Here is a 13,570-nt window from a genome sequence, read left to right as displayed (position 1 = left end):
GTGGAGCAACGTGCTCAGCCAGGCACCCGTGGCTCTGGCTGGCAGCTCCCCCAGTGCTCTCCCTGCAGGTACAGCTATGGCAGAGCTGTGCAAGGGGCCGTGAGGGTGACTTTGTGCCAGAGGGTGAGGAGGCATCACCAAAATGCCAGCAAGGACATCTGCAGGGAATACAGTGGCCTGGTAAGTGATGCCCTGGGAGACATCTGAGTGGTGAATGAGCACCACACACAAGTGACACCAAGAGTCAAGAGCTGGGAGAACAGAACAAACTGCTCTGTAGGGTAAATTTGTCAGCCTCTGTAATATGTAGACTGATAAATAATTCTTTTTATTCAATTAATGCAATTATTGTTGCCCAGACCAACTGAGAGAAGCCTTTGCCTGCAGAAGTCCTTTGTAATCTCACTTGTTAATGGTAGGGACTAGAAAAGGGATAGCACAGACTGATTTAGAGTTCTGTTTGTTTCTGGAAGGAAGCAGAACTTGACAGAAACAGATGCAGTGTAAGGAACAACAGCTAACAGAGCTTTCTGGGGTGCAGAATTCTGCTGTTAGGCAAAGCTGTCCTGGAGCTGCACAAGGACACCAACGGGTGCTGGAGGCCTGGTGAACTCCATACCCAAACCACACACTGGCTTCTAGACTTGATTTTCTCTTTTTCTACATTTATATCAAATAACAAGACAAAAATTCACGCCATTTCTACATTTTATATTTTCCTTATTACCTCTTTCCATTCCTACAGAAGTGTTTCACAGCTGGTCTCTTCTCTTGTCTATATGTGGCTGAAAACTCTTTGTGCTCTATGATTTATCACTAGGATTTGCTCTGGCAGTTGTAACATTCCAGCTCTGGATCTGTGATGGGTGTTTTGGTTTATATTTCTACAATAGGAATGACACATATTCATGCATCTAAACCAGAAAATATCTCTTTATTTCTGCATTATTGCTTGCTGCAGTCAAGTGTTCTGACAGAACGACTGATACCTTGTGCTTCTGACTCCTCCCTGTCTCCCCAGCCCCAAATAATGGTGTGATCTCCCCCTTCCCACTGCAGACCATGAGCAAGGGCTGCTTCACACCTTCTGTAAGCACCTCAGCCTTCAGCCTGGCCCCCAGCGAGGAGCACAGCAAGCTCTATGCAGAAGCCTCTCTCCTGGAGACGGGCACAGGTACCCAGGGGCTGCCCAGGGAAGGGGCAAGGGTGAGAGGGACCCTTCTGGGAGTGAGGGTCAGCATGGACATCCCTGCCCCCCGCCTCCAGCTAGGGCTGGGACCATCACAGGGCACAAAGAGTGGTCCTGCCCAAGGGACTCGTGCCCACAGAGAGCTCCTCTGCCAGCAGCAGGCAGGTGAGGAGTGGCTGGGAGCGTGGTCCATGAGGGCACAAAGGGGCTTGGAGACACCCCAACTAAAGAAGGAGCTGCTGCAGGAGCAGCCTCCAAACCTTGAAGGGGGCTGGTGTTGGGAAGGAAGTCTGAGACCCTCTGCTTAAAGGGGCTGGGAATAACAAGGTGAGGAGAAACTGGGGCAGAGGGGTCACCTCCAGCACTGACCCTGCCTCCCTTGCACTCTGCCTTCCAACAGGGGTGCAGATCAACACCTCCAGTGAAATCCTGCTCTCCAGGACAGCTGCAAGGGCAGTGTTTGAGACACCAAATGCTTATTACATCCCCGGAGTACCCTACAGGGGGAAGGTGACTTTTTCCCCTTGCTTCTTCCCTCCCCATCATTTCCCATGGAATTTACTGTCTAGTAAACCTTTCTGACCCAGACTATCTTCTGCTCCCCAGACAGAGTAGGACGTGACTTTGCAGTGTGCCACACAAGTGACAGTGTGGCTCCAGCTCCTGCATTTCAGAATTCCTGATGAGTTTACTCCTCCAGCTTCTGCTGGGGGTGAATAGTGGTGCCTCAGGGATGCAGGGATGTCCCTCAGCTGTTAGCAGGGAGCTGAGCTTCTCGTGCTCTAGCCACACACAGCGTTTGGGGTGCAGAGGTTTTAATGACTCCCAGCTTAGCTATAGAGATGAGGGAGTTTTAGAGGTCTTCTGTCCTCCTGGGGCCAAACTGGAGTTAAGGCCACCTAACACAGGAGGCTCTGTGTGTGTCAGGGGGTGAAGGATGAAGGTTTTGGGTGTGACATGGAGAGAAATGTCTGACTTTGTCTTTTCTGCCTCACCCTGCTGCCAGATTAGACTTGAGGATCACTATGGAAATGGAATAAGAAACAGGAAAGTTTATCTTGTGATAAGGTTCATGAGGCGTCGCTTTATCAAAACGTACATCACGGATGACAGTGGAGCAGCATCCTTCAACCTGGACACCACTGCCTGGAACAGGTCCTCAGTCCTCCTGGAGGTAAATCCAACTGCTGCAGGGAAGTGAGGATCCTGGAGCTCTGCCAGTGCTCCCCATCCTGCTCTGCCAGCCCAGGCCTGGGCTCCTCACCCAGCTCTGCCCGTGCAGGGCCAGGGGGAAGGCACCAGCCACCAGCCTTTCCCAGACCAAGCCGGTGACACCTCACTGCAGCATGGAATTCTTTCCTTCTCTGTGCCTCTGGTCCCCCCCCAGGGCAGGTTCACGCTGGAGGATCTCACACACCCCCCACGAAAACCCCACCTCAGTCACACCAACGCCTACTACCACCTGCAGCCCCTGCACCTCACAACCAAGAGCTTCCTGGACATCCAGCCCCTCCCAGGAACGCTGCCCTGTGGGCTGAAGCAGGATGTCCAGGTCACCTTCACGCTCAGCCGGGACGACCTGGGAGAAGACACCACCCGTGTGGGCTTTGCCTATTACGTGAGTAGGGGCAGCAGAGGACCTGGGCAGAACTGGTGGGGCCAGACCCTGGAGAATTTAGGTCATCCCTGGAGGGGTGTCAGGAGAAAAGACATTCTTGGAGAACTGGGAGAACACGACGCCCAGCAGAGCCCAGCCTGGCCGCAGTGTGGTCCTGTGTCAGGCCCCAGCCTCCTCATGGGAAGGAGGAGGCTTTCACCTTCAAAGCCAGTTGCCCCCTTGTTCTCTGCCAAGGCTGCAGCAGGAGGTGTGTTGTGCAGAGCCTGCTGTCAAACTCTCCTCCCTCTAAAACTGGGTGGGGGATCACTCTTCCCTCCAGCTATCAGACAGCTGCTCAGTGGAGATGGCTTTGGTCCCATCTGAAGTCCTGCCTACCAGAGGGGAGATACCCTACCTGTGTCTCATCCCCATGGACCCCCAAATTGGTGGCTTTTCCTCCCACACTGTGATGTCTGCCAATCTGCTGGACCCAGGCTGTGGGGTTGGGCTGGACCCAGGCTGTGGGGTTGGACTGAATCCAGGCTGTGGGGTTGGGCTGAATCCAGGCTGTGGGGTTGGGCTGGACCCAGGCTGTGGGGTTGGACTGAACCCCCAGTTTATCTCTGAGGCTGGTTAGGGAGGCGAGCTGCACGTGGGGGGTGGGACTGCACTCTGGCAGCACACAGCAGCCTGCTCACCCCACGGCCCTCCTCCTGCAGGTCACTGGGAAGGCTGGAATCGTTGTCAGGGGCCAGAGGAGTGTCCACATTGGGAAGCTGAACAGTAAGTCTGTGGCAGCCAGACAATGGGAAGCGGTCGTGTCTGGTGGGTTTCTGGCTCAGGCAGTGAGAGCTGCCAGGGTTTCTCTCAAATTCCCTGAATTTATAGGTCCAAGGCAGTCAGCAAATAGGACAGAGCAAGGCTGAGGAAGCAACTGTGTCAGCTAGAAGAGGCCAGAAAGACAGAAGGAGGGGAAGGGCAGGAACAGAGACTGGGAGGAGCTGTGGGGCACGGGGTGGAGGATGGAGGAAGGGAGCGAAGAGAGCAGCAGCAGGGATGGGTTTGACATTGTGGGACTATACAGCAGAAAAAAAGCAGTGGGGCAGAAGGACATCTCCGTGGGGCTGTGATGACAGCACTTTGCCTTTCCTTCCTCAGTGTTGAAGGGTTCCTTCTCCATCCCCTTGACGTTCTCTGCTGCCCTCAGCCCGTCCCCCTGGCTGCTGGTGTATGCCATCCTCCCCAGCGGGGGGGTGACAGCAGACAGCGCCCGCTTCCACCTCGCCTTCTGCTTTGACAACCAGGTGAGACTTGCTGCTTGCTGCTGGGGAAGAGCTGGCAAGCAGGAGTCAGAGGGGCCAGGGGAAGGAGACTCTCATGTCCTTCAAAGAGAGAGCTGAGGAGAAGAAAGGAGGGGGACGCCTGCAGCACGGTGCCCGGGAGAGCTTCTAGCAGTGACTTCTCTTCCTAGCAGTGGCTGAGCAGGGTAGACTCCAGCTGGTCTCCCGTCCATCAGGCTCCTTAACTCTCTTTCTTTTTGGTCTCTCCTGTCCTGCTGTGCTGCTGAAGGTCAAGGTAGGATTCCCAGCCAAAGAAGCCCCCCCAGGGTCACCCGTGCAGCTCCGGCTGCAGGCAGCCCCCGGCTCCCTGTGCGCAGTGCAGGCGCTGGATGAGAAAATGTTCCTCAGGAGCCCAGGGAGTGAGCTGACAGGCCAAAGGGTGAGTGCCCGTGCAGCCAGGCAGGCAGCACAGCAGAGGGGGTGAGCTGGGGGAGGCAGGCAAAGGGATCTAGAGCTAACGGATGAGGGGTCTCTGTGGAGGGGGAAGGGGGGTCTGCCTCAGGAGGTGGGCAGGAGCAGACCCGTGTGCCAGGGGAGGGTGGAGCAAAGGGTCTGGAGATATCTACTCCTTGTCCAGCTCTGCCCTGCCTGTGAGTTTCCCTAGGTCTACGATTTGTTCCCTGCTGCCCACCGGCACGGATACCCTGCCCAAGTAGAAGAGTCTTTGGATCACTGTGTCCAGCCTCAGTCCACGGCCCCTCTGCTGCGAGGGAAGCCACAGCCTTCCTCCCACCCTGACATCTTCAAACTCTTCCGGGTAATCCCCTCATTACTTTTCCCAGAGCTGTTCAACTGATGAACATCTGAGGTGTCTTCCTCCCCAAGAAGTCTGAGAAGCTCTTGCCTTCTCCAGGCAGCTCCTGCTGTCTGTGCTGAGTGCTGAGAGGGCTCAGCCTGCTCTCTGGCACCGTGCTGGGTTGTCCCCAGTCTTTAGGTGTCTTTATTTCTTTAGGTCCCAATCCTTAGGTTGATCTTCAGGTGTCTTTAAGGCAGATCTCCCTCTAGAAGGGACTAGCCTTGAGCAGCATTGACACAAGACAGGCAGCACCATTTGGCCTTGGGCTTTGGGATCAGACCCTGTGCTCTTCTACTCAGCAGCAGAGAGCCATACCAGGAGCCTCTTCCACAGCTCAGGGATGTCTCCTGTGTCTGTGGACAGGGCCCATGTCACAGCCCCAGGGGCTGGGTGGAGATAAGTTCAGTGGGCAAATTCCATCCTCTTGTTCCCTCCTGAGTGAGTGAGAGGATGGGGCAGGACCCTGACACCTCCTCCATGCCCGTGCCACTGGGAATGTGTTGAGAGGAGCAAGAGATACCAGTGTCCCCCAGGAGAGAGCTGCTGAGCCAGAAGGGAGCAGGGGGCTGTGCCATGCCTCCCCCAGCACCCTGTCTGCCCAGACACCAGCCTGTCCTGGCCCTGGCAGCTTTCAGAGTCATTGTAAAGAACAGTGGCTACTCTTCCTCACTCACAAATGCTTTTCTGCCTCCCCTGCCCTCCTTCTTTTCCTGACAGAACATGGGGCTGAAAATCTTCTCCAACCTTGTAATCAAGAAGCCATCTCAGTGCTTTCATCGGGCAGATGGGAAGCTGGCCATGGGTGAGTTGTACTTTTACCCTAGCTGGGACATGAAGTCACCCAGATGAAGAGCCCTCTGGTCTTTGGGGTTTGCTGGTGGTAAATATTGGTGCTCTGAGGAGTGGTGGGTGCTGCTGCCACAGCCTAGCTGCCTGGTCCCCTGGCCTTGGCAGGAATGACCCAGTCCCTACAGAAAGGGCTCTGAAGGATGTCACTGCCTGGACGTCCCCTGGCATTAAAGACTGGCACTCCCTCTCCTGGCACAGACAAACTGAAGTGTGGGCCAGGGTCTGCCACCACCCCATGGGCTGTGCTGAGACCTGGCTTCTCTGCCCACCCGTGGCTGAGGAGACAGAGACTTCCTTCTTCTGGGTCTCAGTTTGCACCAGTCCTGCTAAGATTGCTGAGACTCCTGCTAGTGTCCAAACCACTGCTTGCTGCAGGTCTTGTGCAGCCAGGACAATGGTATTGTTATGCACACAGCTACAGAAGTGCTGGTTAAAATGGCTTTTGGAAGATTCTCAGTCTCTTTAGCACCAACTCCAGCTCAGGTCAGCAAGGGATTTTGTCTAAACAGGTCCTGGAAAACTTGCAGCCAGCTCACTACAAGCTGGATCTCCTCTTACCACTCTTTTCCCTTCCTATTTTCCCTCTTGTACCAAACAAACCCACTCCCTCATGTTTTGCTCTGCCAGACTCTTCCCACTTCTCTCTCCCTGCTTGCTTTGCCTCTCTTCCCCAGTGCTTCATTCCCTCACTCTGCTGGAATTCATTATTCTTTCTTTCAGGGGGACCTTTTACAGAAGACAAAAGAATCACTAGGGAACAATCCCGACTTGCAGCCCATGGAAGACTCCACCACTATTTCCCTGAAACCTGGATCTGGAACCTGTTCTCTGTTGGGTAAGTGATGCCAGACTTTACACATGGACAGAAGGATGATCCTCTTGCTATTGAGTCTTGCCTGACTTGCACTTGGGCCAAAGTCCAGACAGAGGTGTAAAGAGAGGTCTGCCTGTGATTTCTGTGGCTCCTCCCTGCGTTTGTAGTGTGCTGGACTGAAGGGCTCGTAGACTTTGGGGTATCCTGTCTTCACACATCGGGGTACACTCTACTAACTTCTCAATTTGGGGGCTGCACCAGCTAAATTTGCAGCCTTTGCTGCTGCAGCACTTAGGTGAAGACTCTGATGAGCCAGCACGCAGGCGGATAGGATGCTGCTGGTTTCTAGAACATCTGACTGTTGACTGACATCGTGTTGTGGATTGACTGCACAGAGCTGGCATGCCTGGGCAGTGTCTTGCTCAGGAGAAGGGTCTAAAGCCACTACTGGTGGCACTTAAGCAGGGAGCAAAGTGCCTTGCAGTGAACCACTGGAGCAGAGTGACCAGGGGCCCTCCCCGCTGCAGGGGAGCGAGGTGGGTTCTCATGCACGTGCTCTCCTCCCCTCAGCTCCAGTGGCAGCAGAAGTGTCCCGCTCACAGCTCCTGCTGCTGCTGCAGAATGGAAAGTCAAGACGTTTTGCCTGGCTGGGAGGGGATTTGGCCTCGCCCCAGCCACCAGCCTGAGGACTGCCCAGCCCTTGCACGTGGACCTGACGCTGCCGCCCTCCGTCATCCAAGGTGATAGCTGCTGTCTTCAGCTCCCTGCAGCAGTGCGTGCAGGTGTGTGCCCCACGGGTGACACTGTGTGGCACAGAGCTTAGAACACCTCCTGCCAGGCCTCCTCTCCTGAGCTGCCCAGCCCCGTGTCATTCCTCCAGATCCACGTGGCCCTGGCCACATCCCCGGGTTTCCAAGTGGAGCCGTGCAAGACCTGCAGGGACAAGGAGTGTCTGTGTGCAGAGGAGACCAAGGTCTTCTCCTGGAATGTGACAGCAGTGCAGCTGGGTAGGCACCAAAGGGGGAACACAGATGGGGAACCCTAAAACTGAAGTGAGGGAGAGCGGGAGGTCCAGAAAAACTGGCAGAGCCTCTGGACCCCAAAGTTTGTCCTTAGTGCCTCAAACGTGTCCATGACTTCCACCATGTATGTATATAGACTTCCACCACGTCTACATTCTTTCTCTCTTCTTACAGAGGCTAATCAGAGAGGGGAGGAGCTGAATGGGTGGCACAGAGACCTCTTGAGGAGCAGCTGGGGAGGAAGGGGCCGCGTGGGTGTGGGTGGGGGAAGCTTCCCCTGGGCTTCGTGTGCAATGTGGAGGGGACACTGGGGCCAAAGGGGTTGCTGGACCTTCTGTCATTATATACAGTGCCTTGAGGTCACTGCTGGGGAGGTATCACCCAGGTCCTTCATGCTCAAGGTGTCTGAACACACCTCCAGTACAGGCTGGAGCCCTTTGGCTGTGAAGAGCAGCCACCCACTCTCAGCTGAAGCAAGCTGGCTGCACGTGGCCATAAGGAACGGGCTCTCTCCAATTTCTTTGCCAGGGACCCTGAACCTGACGGTGAGGACAGAGGTGCTGGACCCCACGGCCTGGTGTGGGGGCAGGAAGCCCTTGCCAGCTGCCCTGGGTCGGACCTACACGCTGCTCAGACGCCTGCTGGTCCAGGTCGGTGGGAGAGCAGCCCCACTTCTCCCCTGAGCCCCCTGCCCCTGAGGGAAGGGAGGATGAGCTGAGCTGAATGGTTTTCTCCTCATTTTTTGCCCATCATTAGCAGTACCGAGGCTGTGGCTCAGTTTGCTTCCTTCTCCCCAGGCCCCAGCCAAGCCCCTTCCCTTCCTGCAGTCCCTTTGCTTGAGCTGCACTCAGACACCACCTCTGGGCTTCTCCCTGTGCTCTCCCCATTGCACATGAGCTTTTCTCTACCACACTGACCAGACCTGAGCTTGCTCTGGATGTTTGCTGCTGTTTGGGAATTTTGTGTCTGTTCTTTTCTCTTCTGTCCATGTTCGTGTCCCTGCCTGGCAGCCAGAAGGTGTGTTAGTGGAAAAGTCTCACAGCTCCTTTCTGTGCCCAAGAGGAGGTATGTGGACAGCCTGGATGGGTTCCAGCCTGAAATAATTAGACCCAAGTGTAGGACTCAACTGGGGGAGGTCTGAAGAAATAAGGTTTTCAAATTATTTTTCACATAGGGAATTTCCCTTCCAATTAGACAGGAGAGAACAAGAGCTGTTACTCCCACGTGTGCTGAATTGGCCTCTCAGTATAGGTGGCAAATGATGCTCTGCAGCATTCTGCCCACACTGAAGCCTCTGGGTGTTTCTGCTGCTTGGTAGTCACCCGTGGGAGCTGCTGCAGCCCTCCCAGCCTGCCCCTGCAGCACTGAGAGCATCTCCAGACGTCCTGTGATGCTCATGGAGCTTGTGACACGTAGCAGATGGAGCTGTGCAGCTTGGTGAGCCCCCAGCCCGGCCAGCAGCTCTCACACCTCTTCTCCTCTGGAGTTTCCAGAGCGTGGAGCTCAGGGGGTGACAGGGACAGGCCCTAGGGAGCAGTGGGGTGAGCTGGGTGTAGGCAGTGCCCCAGCTACCCAGGCCAGCCTTGTTCCTCTGGTAGGATGCACTTGCCTTGATTCCTCCTGCTACACACTCGTCCTGTCGTTGTCAGGGCACACGGCTGAAGGTTCAGTGTCCCTGCACCTCCCTGACAACGTCATCAAGGGATCCACCAGGGCTTTCCTCTCCATATCAGGTGAGTGACTGCTGTTGTGGGCTGGCTGCTCTTACAGGTGAGCAAGGCTCAGCCTGGGGATGGTGCCAGGGGACCCGTTTGACATGACACTGCTCAGATGCTGCAGTTCTCCTCTCTGCAAGGTTTGCCAACACCCTGTCTTCAGATTTTTGAATTAACACTTAGGCTTTCATGGGAAAAGTAATCTGCAGAAGAGAGTAATCCTTATTTTTCTAGCTAGGACTTTGGAGCAGAGGCTCTAGACTGTTATTCTTGCTAGGACTTTGGGACCTTGGCTAGTTCTCTGTAGATACAATCAGCAAAGCTCAGAATGATTTGTCTCCCTGTTAAGTTTTGCTGCTATAACAGGAGCTCCTGGAGAGAATAAATCCACCTCAGCCTTACTAAACTGCAAAAGAGCACTTTGGAGAGGCTACTGGAACCAGGCACAGCTTCCAGTCAGTACACTGCCCTGCACTGGGCTCATTTGCCCTGGTGCCAGGACTGGTGTGAAGCCAGGTCTGGGATAAGGAGCCACGGGTGGCACAGCCCCAGGGCAGGAGACTGACCCCAAGGCTTGTCCTGGACACCCTCCCACCTTGTGGCTGGCACTAGCACTTCTGACACCCCTGCTGGCTTACTGACGTTTTGATGCTTGACACATGGCCAGGGAGAACAGGCCTGGCTAAGGACCAGAAACTTCTCAGGCTTTCCCTAAGTGCTTTTAGATTTGTGTGCCTGTGTGACACGCACAGAGCAACAGCAGCTCTGCTCAGAGCCCTTTATAAACAGTGCTTGTTGTGCTTGGAACACAGGCTGGAAAAGCTGAGGAGGTGAAGTTCCTCAGGGGCTTCACAGGGTGGGCACCCAGCATCATGGTGCCAGCCTGGGAAGCAGCACCAGAGTCCACACTCTCCATCCTGCACTCTGTTGCTTAGTGGTTTTTCCTCCTTTCTCCAGTGCTTTCCTCCATGAAGCCCTGTTATCCACTGCCTGGCTGAGAAGCACCTCAAATCACATTTAACACTTGCTTTTTTTTCTGACATCCTTGCCTAGGTGACCTGCTGGGGACAGCCCTGCAGAACCTGGACCGCCTGGTGCAGCTGCCCCACGGCTGTGGGGAGCAGAACATGGTGCTGTTTGCCCCCATCGTCTACGTGCTGCAGTACCTGGAGCAGACGAGGCAGCTGAGCCCCGAGATCAAGGAGAGGGCGACAGGATTCCTGAGGAATGGCAAGTGCCAGAGACCCCCCTGCTGCTCTGCCCTCCCCCGTGCCCAGCACTCCCCCGCCCCCGGGCTCACGCTGCCAGTGCTGGTCTCTGTGTTGCTGTGTCCATCGTTGTTCCCATCTCCCCAGGGTACCAGATGCAGCTTCTCTACAGGCACAGAGATGGATCCTACAGTTTCTTTGGGCAGCAGGATAGGGAAGGGAATACTTGGTAAGTTCATCTCCCTCACTCCTGATTTTTCCTGTCTGGGCCAGATCAGCTAAAGTGCCCGGGAAATCTGAGGGGATTTGTGTCCCTTCTTTTGGGTGGAGACCCCAGGAGCTCTCTGGCAGCCAGGCAGATTGAGGGACTTGAGCCCCTTGGAAAGCAGTGAGCCTGGGCAGCAGGGTTTCTGGGAAAGTGGAACAACAAAGGTGTGGTCCCAGGGGCAGGAGGTCCCTTTTGGCATCTATGGTCCTGCTGCTGCCCCACAGACAACACCAGGTGCTGCTGGTGGTGTCCTGGCAGCCAGGGGGGACACACACTCACCATGACATTAAGGGAGTGCAATTAAATATTGTCTTTTTAAAAAAAATACAGTAAAAAATATGTAGTAAAAAATACACTGTGAGTGTATTGCTTGGGAGAGTTTGAAAGAGCTGCATTGGCCCATCCTGACCTTCTGTTGTCTGGGCTGGGAGAAGTGGAGAAAGAAAAGGAGGAAGAAAATAGGGGGGAAATGGGGAGTTCAAGATTGTCTCTAGTTGTTTGGGGGAGATGAAGTGCAACAGGTGAAAGCAGAAGGGGTAAGAGGTTTATCACTTGTGGAAAGACTGGGTAAAGACTTTTCAGGCTGGGGGAGAGGAGCCACTGCATTCCCGTGGACCACTTCTGCTTCCAGCTTGCTTCTCTGTATGAAATGACTCCCTTTGGCACCCCACTGTGCCAGTGTTAAGCTCAGGGATGAGCACCAGCAGCCCTTTCACTTTCTCTTTGCCTTTTTTGTTTCTCTCACAACTCATCCTCTTCCTAGGCTGACAGCTTTTGTAGCCAAGAGTTTCGGTCAAGCCAGAAAATACATCTATGTAGATGATAAGATCATCCAGGATGCCCTACGCTGGCTAGAGCAAAACCAGCTCCCCAGTGGCTGCTTTGCCTCCAGAGGGAACCTCTTTCACTCCTCCCTCAAGGTAAGTGAGGACCAAGCCAGGCAACGTAGCTGGGGAATGGCTGGAGAGATGTTGTGACAGCCAAAGATGGCAGGATCCCAAAGGATCTTGGAAAGTCACTCCTGCAACCCACGCAACCAGCCTCAAAGAGAGGAGGGTGTGAGGCAGTGAGCATGAAAAGAATGTGTTTCCTTCTGTGGAGTGACTGCCTGGGCTCTCCAAACACCACCTGGAGAGTGAAGGGTGGAATCCCTCCTCAGGGCAGCGTGGATGAGGAGGTGTCCCTGGGAGCCTACGTCGCTGCAGCACTGCTGGAGCTGGGCCAGCCACTGAAGGTGAGTGTGCTGCTCCTCACTCCTGCTCTCCTGCAGGCTCCCAGGCCTGGGCACCACCACGGGGATGCAGCAGCTCAGCTCCTGATGCTGCCGGGCTCCAGGAATGGGTTTCAGTGGAGCTACATGGGGATGACACAGCCCAGCTCCCTGGAAGGAGCTCCCCTGGCCGCTGCTGGGCCCTGTCAGTCTGACTGCATCTCCTTCCAACGCAGGGCAAGCTGGTGCAGAGCTGCCTCCGCTGCCTCCAGCAGGCAGTTCACAACGTCACCAGCACCTACACGGAGGCCCTGCTGGCCTATGCCTTTGCCCTGGCTGGGGACTATGAGACCACCCAGGAGCTGTTGTACAAACTGGAGGAGCAAGCCATCAGATCAGGTGCTGAGTGCTGGTTGGGGCAGTGCTGCTGCTTCACCTGCTGGGAGCTGGAGTAGCACACGTCCTGCTAGAGCAGTTCAAAATGATGTCTGTATCTGTACACTCTCCTTGTAGCTGTGCAGCAGCTGCACTGTGTGGCTGACAATGTAGTAAGTAACTTCATAAGCTGGGAGGATGACTTACCAGAAAGGCTTCTCTCTGCCTGGAGGGTTTCTCGATCAGCTTGAGGGAGAAGGAGGGAGTCTGTGAGCTAAGACTCACTGAAGCCCTGGAGCATAAGCTCAAGAAAACAAACCTGACCTGAGTACAGGGAATGAGCTGAAGGAGCCTCGAAATCACTCTGGGTTCTGTCTCCTGCCAACCCCCAAGTGCCTCCTCTGCAGACAGCCTGCATGCTCCTTTTCCCTCTGCAGGAGGACAGATCCACTGGAGCCCCAAGCCAAGCTCTCCAGCTTCCCCAGCCTCCCCAGCTGGTGCTCAGCCAGCAGACATTGAGCTGACAGCCTACGTTCTCCTGGCGTACCTCTCGAAGCCACGGGGGCACACAGGAGACATGACAACTGCTGCTGGTATCGTGGCCTGGCTCACCCAGCAGCAGAACGCCCACGGGGGCTTTGCCTCCACCCAGGTAACAGGCACCCTGTGAATCATACTGCTCACCTGCAGCCGTGGTTGGCAGGTCTGGTCCTCTTGAGACCAGGCTGGAGGAGGCTCTGGGCAGCCTGGTCTAGTGGGAGGTGTCCCTGCTCATGGCAGAGGGGTTGGAACTGGGGGATCCTTGTGGTCCCTTCCAGCCCTGACAGATTCTGATCTGTTTTAGCAGAGGACTTCGTAGTGTTGGCGTGAGGGTTGGACTTGATGATCTTAAAGTTCTCTTCCAACCTAAAGGATTCTGTGATTCTAAGCACGGCTGGAGCTCGTGCTTTCAGAGGGGTGTCTCTCTCTGCAGGACACAGTGGTTGCCCTCCAGGCCTTGGCAAAGTATGCAGCAAGGACGTTCAGTGCCTCGGGCCAGGCGCTGGTCAGGGTGAGGTCCCCACGGGGCTTCAGGAAGACCTTGAAGGTCGGCCACCAGAAGAGGCTGCAGGTGCAGCAGGTGGCACTGGCAGAGCTCCCAGGGCAGCTTCTGCTGCAGGTCCAGGGCAGCAGCTGCATCATTGCCC

At 55.3% G+C, this 13,570-nt stretch overlaps 1 protein-coding gene across 1 annotated transcript in view; it reads left to right on the top strand.

Annotated features, from left to right (window-relative positions):
• Nucleotides 1-13,570, top strand: part of LOC103777322 (alpha-2-macroglobulin-like protein 1) — a gene marked incomplete at its 5' end in the record, with an annotated part of 17,881 nt that overhangs the window by 1,733 nt on the left and 2,578 nt on the right. Inside the window, 24 exon segments of the mRNA XM_008944875.1 lie at nt 69-180; nt 1,060-1,174; nt 1,590-1,699; nt 2,196-2,363; nt 2,577-2,807; nt 3,506-3,569; nt 3,945-4,090; nt 4,356-4,505; nt 4,731-4,883; nt 5,640-5,724; nt 6,492-6,606; nt 7,156-7,329; nt 7,331-7,367; nt 7,466-7,592; nt 8,136-8,257; nt 8,618-8,672; nt 9,257-9,340; nt 10,376-10,552; nt 10,678-10,759; nt 11,562-11,718; nt 11,958-12,032; nt 12,245-12,407; nt 12,821-13,035; nt 13,357-13,568. Of these exon segments, the coding sequence (XP_008943123.1) occupies nt 69-180; nt 1,060-1,174; nt 1,590-1,699; nt 2,196-2,363; nt 2,577-2,807; nt 3,506-3,569; nt 3,945-4,090; nt 4,356-4,505; nt 4,731-4,883; nt 5,640-5,724; nt 6,492-6,606; nt 7,156-7,329; nt 7,331-7,367; nt 7,466-7,592; nt 8,136-8,257; nt 8,618-8,672; nt 9,257-9,340; nt 10,376-10,552; nt 10,678-10,759; nt 11,562-11,718; nt 11,958-12,032; nt 12,245-12,407; nt 12,821-13,035; nt 13,357-13,568 (3,129 nt within the window).

This window comes from Merops nubicus, unplaced genomic scaffold, assembly GCF_000691845.1.
Source record: "Merops nubicus isolate BGI_N331 unplaced genomic scaffold, ASM69184v1 scaffold21897, whole genome shotgun sequence".
In the NCBI taxonomy this organism is placed as follows: domain Eukaryota; kingdom Metazoa; phylum Chordata; class Aves; order Coraciiformes; family Meropidae; genus Merops; species Merops nubicus.
This window is presented reverse-complemented; position numbering and strand designations above follow the sequence as displayed.